The 10,521-nt window shown below is 41.7% G+C and overlaps 1 protein-coding gene across 1 annotated transcript; it reads left to right on the top strand.

The window, feature by feature from the left end:
* The first annotated feature begins 730 nt into the window (after positions 1–730).
* LOC119646166 (equilibrative nucleoside transporter 3) lies at positions 731–9,909 on the top strand. Its single transcript, XM_038046542.1, has 6 exons — positions 731–985; positions 8,138–8,429; positions 8,502–8,960; positions 9,024–9,109; positions 9,170–9,369; positions 9,432–9,909. Exons 1-6 carry the CDS (start codon positions 731–733, stop codon positions 9,541–9,543), a joined length of 1,404 nt encoding a protein of 467 aa, XP_037902470.1. The 3' UTR covers positions 9,544–9,909.
* The last annotated feature ends 612 nt before the right edge of the window (positions 9,910–10,521 follow it).

The following is a 10,521-nucleotide window of genomic DNA, read 5'->3' as shown; positions in this document are numbered from 1 at the left end:
CCATTTCCCGACAACTTACTGTAAAATTCAATTTTTATTTCTTACTGTTTCTCTTCTCGGTCTATAAATCGTTATCCAAAAATTTTGAGAGCCCACAGTGGCCGTTAGATTTAAGTTATTTTTGTTAGTTTAAAAGATTGTTTTTTTTGTTCATTTTTCCAATCTATAGTACACCTGTTTCTTGAAAATTCAAAATGTTTTTAAAAAAGAACTAAAAAAAATCATGCACATGGATTGAGTCTAGAATAATGGACATATTTTACATGTAGAAAAAAATTAGAACTAATAGAGTGCCACCTAGCAATAAATCGAAAGACAGATTTGCATATTTCAGATTATATCGATCCAAAATATCCAACAGATGGCACTCAAACTTTACTAAAAATGGACTCAGACAGAATCCAAAACCAAATGTACCAACAGATGGCGCCCAATTAATTTTGACTCAATCAGCTGTGGTAATTATTTTTGTTGACATCGAAATCAAACAAGTGCCCCTTTGACAGCTTCATGCCTGTCCTCCACTAACTTCGTGTGTCGTCCTATTGTAGTGAGCCCGCATCTTTCCGAACGTCGCGACCATTCGATAATCAATTTAATTAAATCGTTAACGAAGCAAAAAAAATCGACCTCGCAGCAACCCCAGAACTATAAATGGATAACCGATAATCGACCAGTGGCTTTGTTACACAATAATCGTTCCCTATAGCATCCCAGCGATCTTGCAAAAATGACCACTTCCATTAACAATCGGCCTTTGCTGGAGGAGAGCGAAACTAGTGAAAATGAAGAAGACTTCCTGGACAACAGCTACACCGACACCCCCGGCACCAGCAAGAACACCGTGAGGACGGACTCCCAAGCGGAATTGGTGCGATTCTCCCAGAGTGTTCCCGCCGACAAATTCAACTTCAGCTACATCATCTTCTACCTTCTCGGAGTGACGACTGTCTTGCCTTGGAATTTCTTCCTGACGGCCGAAGAGGTGAGTTTTCCAGTGTTATCGATTCAAGGTGCATTTCAAGAGATTCAGTGCACATGCACCGGCCAACAGTGTCCGCCATATGGTTGCAGCTAATGCGCATCCAGACAAAGGGTAACCATTATCACTAACAAGCCAAGCGAAATCGAATTCGAATCACAGACTCGGGTGAGCGCTATCAAGTGCCAAATTGGAGCAAGTGGCTGGGGTCAAGTTTCAGCCAATTCGTTTGTTACAACAAAGCCCAAGATAGCTATGACTAATCGTCGCTCTTTGCAGCTCCGAAATGTAATGTGCCTCAGTGATTGCATCCGTGATTCCAGTCGCCACTGATACAAGTGGAAATAAGCGAAGACTGTACCACTTGCAGCTGAGGATTATCTGGTGCTTCACGGTTCCGAGATTGATAAGAAGCTGTCGTGGTCGAGTTAGCACTTGAAAGTGATCAGATTCTACGTAGTTTCTTGGCGCACTCTCACTGAGTCGGTTATTTAACGATTATTTTGATGGGAAACATTTCCTCAAGCTCCTTATGCGTATGAGGATTGATAGATGTTGTAAAATTGTAATGAATGAAGTGCATAGACTGGAATTCGCTACTTACCCTTTATCTGGGAGTTACCCTAAATGTAAGCAGCGGAAAAGTTAGATCATTCAAACCTTAGTTGGCTCCTAAACAGAAAGTACAGAATCAGCTATGGCCAACCTGTCAGTAGCAGCGTATCTCTTTTATTAGCTAAATGAGAAAGGATCCACACATCTAAAAAATATTTCAATCTTCTTTTCAATAAACAACAACTACGAGCGTGTAGGAATATCGATAATGTGAAAAGTAATTTCAATGCATATCACTATTTCCAGTAATCGTGAAAGTCGGGTGTGTTATTGTTCTAGTTTAACTTTATCTGCTAATGGCGTCATTGGGCTCCAAGCACCTAATCTGCCAGATCATGAGCTAAGCAAATGGTAGCCATAAAATTAAACACAATGACGGGATGAAGATTTAGCGAGAAAAAATGTGAAGATCTGCTTTTTGTATCAAACCATCAAAATTCTATGAAAAAGTTTCCTTCAGTGAGTATTCCCTCATTTGGAAAATGCTATATTTTCAGTAAATACTCGCAGTTTACATAATCTATAGCATATTCGCGGAAAAACATTTCATTTACATAATCTATAGTATATTCGTGGAAATACTTTCAGTGAATAGTGGAATTATTGAATGGAATGCTTGAATGCAAATTTAATTTATTGCACAAACGACTATATTGAGAAGAAAGCGAGAAAACATTCTAATATGAAACAACTCCAGAAAACTCGTTCAAAAGCTCTTAACGTCCCTGCTGTGTAGGCATAATACCACGGTTCTCTATGGACCCGGATTGATTTAACAACCACAATCAGAGCCTCGCACGTTCAGGATTCATATCAGTGGATACGAGAGCCATCTAAAACCTCTGCTGCAACTAGACAGTATCGCGTCCTAGTTGTACAGCGCAGTATCGTTGTGCCCATAAAGAGCTCGTGATATGAATGCAAATACCCCCTCCATGAAACTCCGATAAGGGGGGCAACTACAAATAACCGGGCTAAGAACACATCCTCCAAGAATTCTCCTGGAGCACATGGTCTCATAGAGCTACCCCGGATCCCCTGAATCTGCCCCATACAGGACAGAACCTCGATTAGCGGTATTTCAACCCTGAAGCTTCCTCTGGCAAACACACATTTCGCGTACTCATATGTGACTTTTGTTCCATCTCATGTGCCACTTTAATCTGACACCTTCATCTGATAATTTTTTTACCTCAAACAAGCTTATCACTACTTATTATTATTATGTTAAGGGGTTAGTTAGTTTAGTTTACTGGCGGAAGCCACATCTCCGAGCACTCAGGCCATTGTTAGGCCCATTGTACTATCCCCGTAAATCTCCTATTCAATGGCCTCCCGTCTATGGCGATCGCAGGCTTTAGCAAATCTGAGAACATTCTCCAGAGGCAGAAAGTGTGCAGATTCTTCATTGAAGAAAATCTTATCAAGGTGACACCACAACCCCAATCTTTTCCATATGGTAATTTAAGGAGCAGCGTCCCGTTATAAGCCCTACTAGGATTTTCATGTCTCACTTCTTAAGGGACAACAAAATGCCGCTCTAGTGACCCTAGGCTCTTTCGCAAGGATTTTCGCTTACCAACAAGAGTTCAAATTTCTCCACTGGGCTGCGTGAATCCTTGCAATTTCACCCTTCAGAGTAGACTTGACAATGGATTCCAAAAGCTGGTTCTAGCCCCACCATTGAGGATCCAGACGCTCGGTGTCTATCAGCCTCCTCATTATCAGCGATGTTTGAGTGCCCCGGCACCCACATTTAGATTTAGGATAGCTTCAAGTGCCGCAGTCGGCGTAGTACTCATTGCTCCAGTAATATTTAGGCAACCAAGCCTCTGAAACTGCGTTAGCAGCTTCCTGCTGTTAGAAAAGTTCAGTTTCGGCCACCAGAAGATGCATGCATACATCGAAATGGATTTTATTATGGATGTATACATCCAGTGTATCCGTTTTGGTAAAAGTCCTCAGGTTTTACCTATCACATTCCTACAGCATCAAAGCAATCTGCAAGATTTCTGATATTATTCCTAGATATGGTGCTTCCACGTTAACTTGGAGTCGAAATGTACTCCTAAATGCTTGACTGTTTGTCTGTTGCGGAGGCACCAACTGTGGATTTCATGCAGAGTTGAATTCAAGCGGTCACATACTGTGTCTGCAAACTTACCGGTAATTATTACGGCTAGGTCGTCCGAAAATGCTTGCGCGAAGACGTTTTTGTCCTCCAGAAGCCACAGCGGAGTATCTATTATCAAAGCCATACGAGGTTAGTAGAAAGTAATGAGACTGATTCCATAAAAACCGTATATTTAAAATTATTCTACAACTCTGCCATTCCCTTCAAAGTAGTCCCCTTGTGCAGCTATACAGTGATTCCAGCACGTTTTCCACTCTTCGTAACATTTCTGGAGCGCTTCGACTGAGATGTCCTCGTTTCCCCACTTTCGTGACGAGCACCACCAACACACGTCTACTCAACACGACACAGCAGGCGAACTAAACAAGCTAGAGTGGTGGTGGATATATCAATGGAGAGGTGAAGGGGAAGGGAATTTGAAGGTTGCATGTTTACCACAGGCGTCTCAATAAAATCAGTCTCATTACTTAATTGTCTAACCTCGTAACAGTGGAGAGAGAACCCCTGCCTGTGGACAGCCCCTAAGACATCATGCTTCAATAGACTTCTGGCCGACAGATATGTGGATTTTTCTCCACTCTAGCATGTGAAGGATCCAACTGATTAACAGCGGTTCGATTCCATGCTGTCTTGCCGCGAATGAGGAATAATTGAAGGCACCTTCGATGTCCATGAATGCGAAGACATCGGCTTTTCAATTTTTGTCGGACATCGCCTGTTCAATTTTTGCGATGAGTTCATGGAATGTTGTCTCCGTGGATTTGCCTTTCTGGTAGGCGTGTTGCCTATGGTGAAGTGGCCACTTAGAAATGTATGTATCCCTTATGAACCGATCCACTAGTCTTTCTAGTCATTTTAGTAGAAAAGACACTAGACTGATCGGTCGGTAGCTTTTTGCGTCTGTGTAGGTGGGTTTCCCTAGTTTGGGAATGAGTAACACCTTTACATCACGCCAATTAATTGGAATATAAGCATGTGCTAGGCATGCGCGATATATATTCCGAATATATAGACCCAGGGGATCCATTCCCTCTATTTCTAATACAGGAATAATGCCATCCGGACCTGCAGACTTGTATCTATGAAACAAGTTAAATGTCCATTTTACTCGCTCCAGTGATACTACTCTGCATGCCAGTCTCTCAATTGAGGGCTGCATGCACCTGTTGGCCCCGAGATTAGATTTTGGATGCCGTCTGGGAAGTGCGTTTCAAGCAAATGGTTTGCCTTAAACGTAAATAACCCAGTTTCTAGCTACGTTCTTTAACCAGAATCTGCTTCAGCTTTGAGGTAGCTTCAAGGCAGTTAGTCTCTTCGCAAAAGCGTCTCCATGATGATCGTTTAGCCGATTTTATGCTCTTCTTTAGAGCCCCCTATGCCTCTTTATAGCGATTCCAGCTAGCGTCTAAATCGCACTTCAGAGCACGATTGAGGAGCATCCTTGTCATTTTCCTCTGTTTTGCCAAATCCGAGTTCCACCATGGTGTTTTACACTTCTTTGGCATCTTGAGTGGACAGCTTTCTTCGAAAACTTCTCTCATGCTAGTTGTGATCATCTGGGTTTTCTTCTCAATTCCACCAATGGATTTGATGCGCTTCCCAGGGATCGTGACTCGGGGGCTCAATTCTACTTTATACGTCACCCAATCTGTCTTCCGAAATGGAGTGGGTGGAGGTGGATCCATGCCCATTACGAAATTAATGCGTCTGTGATCCGAGAGTGTGATATCGTTTGATACTCTCCACTCTCCGACCAGAGCCGCGATGTCAGAGGATGCCATCGTGATGTCTCCTACTAGATACTCCAGTAGTCCGGATCCGCAGCATATGTGGTGAGCATTGACATCACATCCTGCTATTACCCCCATGCCTCTACTTTTGGCATATTGGATAGTTCTGATAAATGTTCCGCTGATAACGTCCTCTGCGTCATAGGGGAAATATGCAGAGCACCATAGTGTCTCTTTAATGTTGACTTTTTATGGTTAGTTTAGCCGATGTGATGTCGCCATCGCATAGATCGTTAATCAAATTAGCCTGGAAGTCTTTAGATACTACCAGACAGGACCGCGGGTCGATCACTTCCATTGGCATACAACAGGTCAGCATGATGGAAGGCCCCTGACTACCCCACCAACAACCCACAGTTCTTGTATGAGGCATATAAATGTCTTGCAGCTATTGATCCAACGACTGATAAATGCAGTCGCCCCTTTACAATGCTGAAAATTTATTTGGGAAATGTAGCAACTCATCTACGTTTCAGATAAAGATGCCGAGGACTGCAGGTCCCCTTCAATGGTTTTAGGAGCCGATACTTGTAAAGTGACGGTCCCTAGCCCGTAGTAGAGTCGGTAGCCAGATTTTTTCCGAACCTTCTTAACATCGGGTTCGGAAACACCGATAGTGAAAAAAGTTCCCGCCCTATCGGCTCTCTCTCCTGTTTCGCTGCCTAGCAGCATCCAGGAAGTATTGAGGTTATTCTGCACACCAAGTTGTTCCAAAACCCCAGCAACATTCCACCCTTCTTCTGGAAGCCAGAGGAAGCACTTTTTTAACGATGGTAGCTCAGAGACCCTTTTCTGGGTTAGTCGTGCATCTCTCACACATCGCTGAGGGAGGAACAGTACTGCCTGAGCCACTCGTTCGTGTCTTCTGTTAAGAGGAAGTCCCACCACGTCCTTAAATAACTTTTCTGCTCCTTTGGCTGGTTATAGTGTACCTATTAATCATAATATCTCAAGCAAGTCTATAACCGTTAGGAATTTTAGTACATTCTCAATTTCCATATCTTTCAACTTTTCATCTGGTATTAAGTGTTCTCCCAAATGCCACGACCTACTTTGAACGTGTGCCGGACACTGTCCCAGAACATGTATATGGGTTTCGTCACCCTCCGCACAGAACCTGCAGGCAGTGTCCGTAGATATCCTTAGCGTCCCTAGGTGATAATTTAGCCGACAGTGACCAGTGACAATTCATACTATGATTCTGAGTTTCTTTTTGGTGAGGTTTAAGCAATCCTTTGTGCGCTTGGGTTCGTATCTCCTGATAAGCACCCTGGCCTGCTCCATTCCTGGTAGGCCCGCCCAGTATAGCTACGTCAACCGTTCCTCTTCATTTTTTAAGAAGAAGGGTTCTGGCTCTTCCAGTTTGCCTTGTTACTCCAATGTGTTCAAACTTCTTATCGAAGTGAAACTTTGTTGGCATGTTATCCCTTGTTATCAATAATTCGGGATCATCAACGGTGCAACAACCAATATCCCCCATAGCTGCCTAGCCTCCTGGCCTACGCCATCGCTCCATCTCAGGCAGGGTCTGCTCCGTCTTCCTTTTCTACCATAGATATTGCCCTTATAGACTTTTCGGGTGGGATCATCCTTGTCCATATGGATTAAGTGATCCGCTCACCGTAACCTATTGTGCCGGATTTTATCCACAACCTGACGGTCATAGTATCGCTCATAGATTTCGTCGTTATGTAGGCTACGGAATCGTCCATCCTCATGTAGGAGGCCAAAAATTCTTCGGAGGGTTCTACTCTCGAACGCGGCCAAGAGTTTACAATTTTTCTTGCTAAGAACCCAAGTCTCCGAGGAATACATGGAGACTGGCAAGATCATTGTCTTGTACAGTAAGAGCTATGCCCTATGGTGAGACGTTTCGAGCGAAACAGTTTTTGCAAGCTGAAATGACGTGCGCGGATTTCATCGTCGCAGCTGTTATCGGTTGTGATTTTCGACCCTAAATAGGGGAAATTATCAACCGTCTCAAAGTTGTAGTCTTCCACCTTTATTGTTCTTATTTGACTAGTGCCATTTGATGTTGTCACTTCTTTGGTCGGCTGAAGTTTCCATCATGTACTTCGTCTCGCATTCATTATTGCGCAGTCCAAGATCTTGCGTGGCCTGCTCGATCTGGATAAAGGCAGTTTGTACATCTCGGATTGTTCTTCCCATAATATCAATATCGTCAGCATAGGCGAGTAGCTGGGTGGACTAAGGCGATGGTGCCTCTTTCATTAACGTCTGTATCACAGATCACCTTTCCCAGGCCCAACAATGGATTGACGTGCCAATGTAAACGACAAAAATGGAGTCTTTGCCGCATAAATTTATAATAACATTCGAACCATTCGGAAGCCAGCCGGAGTAATCGATTTTATTTAAAAAGTTAAATTGCCATCACTCTGTCAATCCTTGCCATAAAAATACTCTAGACGATCAGTTTGCTATAATTTTGTCATTCTGACTGACGCCAGACTGATGAAATACTGATCATATACGATCGGTCTATGTACATTTCCTTGAATTTTAATATTATGCAATCTCCCTCCACAAATCTCAAAGCTTACTTTAAATAATATTTTTAATATCACTAAACAGTAATTTTATTGTTTCTTACAGTACTGGATATTCAAATTTCACAATGTAACCGACAATAGTACAACTGTTTTAACTCCAATCCAACGAACTATTACTTCTGATCTCACAGTTGCGGGATCCATTCCCGGAACTGCGTTCCTCATAATAAATGCTCTGGTTAGCCATTTAATTCCACTTAAGCTTCGAATGATTGGGTCCATGGTTATGATGTTGTTATTTTTCATCGTAACAACGGCATTTGTAGAAGTAGAAACAGATAGCTGGCAATATGGATTCTATATATTGACTCTAACTATAGCCGTTTTCATCAATAGTAAGTATTGCATGTTTTCAATTAATTTATAGTGAACAGGTTTGTTTCTTAACTTGGTTATCTTCTTAACAGGTGCTGCAGCTACTCTGACTGGTGCTCTAATGGGTTTAGCTGGTCTATTTCCGTCCGAATATATGACCGCCGTAGTCAGTGGTCAAGCACTTAGTGGTATATTTTCAGCACTCTCCGATATTATTTCACTTACTTTTGGGGCCCCTCCAAAAACTACTGCATTTGTATACTTCTCTATCGGAACTCTGACAGTCATCATATCATTGGCCTGTTATGTAATAATGTCGAAGACACTGTTTTTCCGGTTTTATCAGAATCAAGCTCATAAACAAATCGGGTCTTCAACGAGCCTGCAAGACGTGAATGATACCTTACAGCCAAATTACAGAGAAGTGATCGGAAAAATTTACTTATATGCATTTTCCTTATTCTACGTTTTTGCTGTGACATTGTGTGTCTATCCAGCAGTTACGGTATTGGTACAATCAACAAATCATGGACAAGGGCATCCATGGAATGGTAAGCTTCAACAATTTTCTTTAATCGAGTTTTTTTCTGACTGCACCATTCTAATTTTCACAGATGTGTACTTCACGCCAGTAGTAAATTATTTGCTCTTTAATTCGGGCGATTATTTAGGGAGAATCCTGGCTGGAATAATAGAGAAGGTAAGAAACGCCCAAAATATTCAGGATTTCCTCATTCAATCTAAAATAACTTAATTCCAGCCGAGGAACAAACCGCATTTGATAGTGTTAATAACTACCATTCGCACTGCCTTCATACCAATTCTTATGATGGGATATTCAACGCTCCATAAATTTTTACCAATTGTTATCCACTCAGATTATGTATTTATTCTGATATTAGCTGCATTTGCTGTTTCCAATGGATACATAACGAATATATCTTTGATAATGGCTCCCAAGTAAGTACCGAATATTTATAGATGTAAGAGAATCAATATGGTAAAATGTATCCCTTTTCTAGGATGGTAATGCAACACGAAAAAGAAATGGCATCCTCTATGATGGCGGCTTGTCTTGGTCTGGGAATTGCTGCTGGATCGCTTGGAAGTATGGCTTTAGTTGGGCTGTTTTAATGTGCAATATAAACATAAATCACTTTGTGATTTCAATCCGTCTGTTATTTGTAACTTGTGCGACCAATGACATCGAGTTCAGTTGTTTGTGATAATTTATTTTTTAAAATATGTTTTATGAACATATTTTATCTGCAGTACACTGGATTGTAATGTATCGAGCTTTTACTCAGCTTAATTAGCAAATTTTTTAAATTTTAATTTTAATTGTTGACTTGTATTTTGATAAGTAATTTTAAATGAAACATAATGTGACTACGATAACTATGAAACAATGGATCAATATAATATAGGAAAATCTGTATAAATGTGTCCTGATGTAAGTGTCTTAAATGTAGAACAATAAAGAATGCATACATGACATAATTGGTCTACACTTTGATTGCCAAAAGAATAATAAAAGAACATCGAATTTAAAAAAAATACATTCAACCCTTAATCCCTTGATTCTTCAGTACATTCTTCATGCCTTGAGTAATATCCAAGTGTGTACTTTTTTGCCTCTTTATTTCTTTCCTTAAATAGCGTATATGGCTTCTGACTTTGTTCTTGCCAGACTTTTCTTTTCTCCTATAGAATGTTTCCGCGGTGTCCATTTTTTGAGACTTAGTTTAGCTTACTCGAGAAGCCGCAGCTCCTAGCACTCAGGCCATTGTTAGGCCCACTGTGCTATCTCCGTAAATCACCTATTCAATGGCTTCCCGCCTACGGCGTTCGCAGGCTTTAGCGAATCTGGAAATATTCTCCAAATGCAGGGAGTGTGCAGATTCTTCATTGAAGAAAACCTTACCAAGGTGTCTTCCTCTAAGATCTTAGGAGGCCAAGCATAAAAATTGCAGGACCGTCTCCCCCTCCTCCTCACATTGGCTGCACATAGCCGAAACTACCACCCCAGTCTTTTCCTATGGTAGTTTAAGGAGCAGTATCCCGAGCGAGTCTCCCGCGCCTAAAAACGGGACAAATTGTACCAACTGGTCC

The sequence above is a fragment of the Hermetia illucens genome, chromosome 1 (genome assembly GCF_905115235.1).
Source record: "Hermetia illucens chromosome 1, iHerIll2.2.curated.20191125, whole genome shotgun sequence".
Taxonomy (NCBI): Eukaryota; Metazoa; Arthropoda; class Insecta; order Diptera; family Stratiomyidae; genus Hermetia; species Hermetia illucens.
The sequence above is the reverse complement of the archived record's forward strand: the minus strand, read 5'-3'. Positions and strand labels throughout refer to the sequence as shown.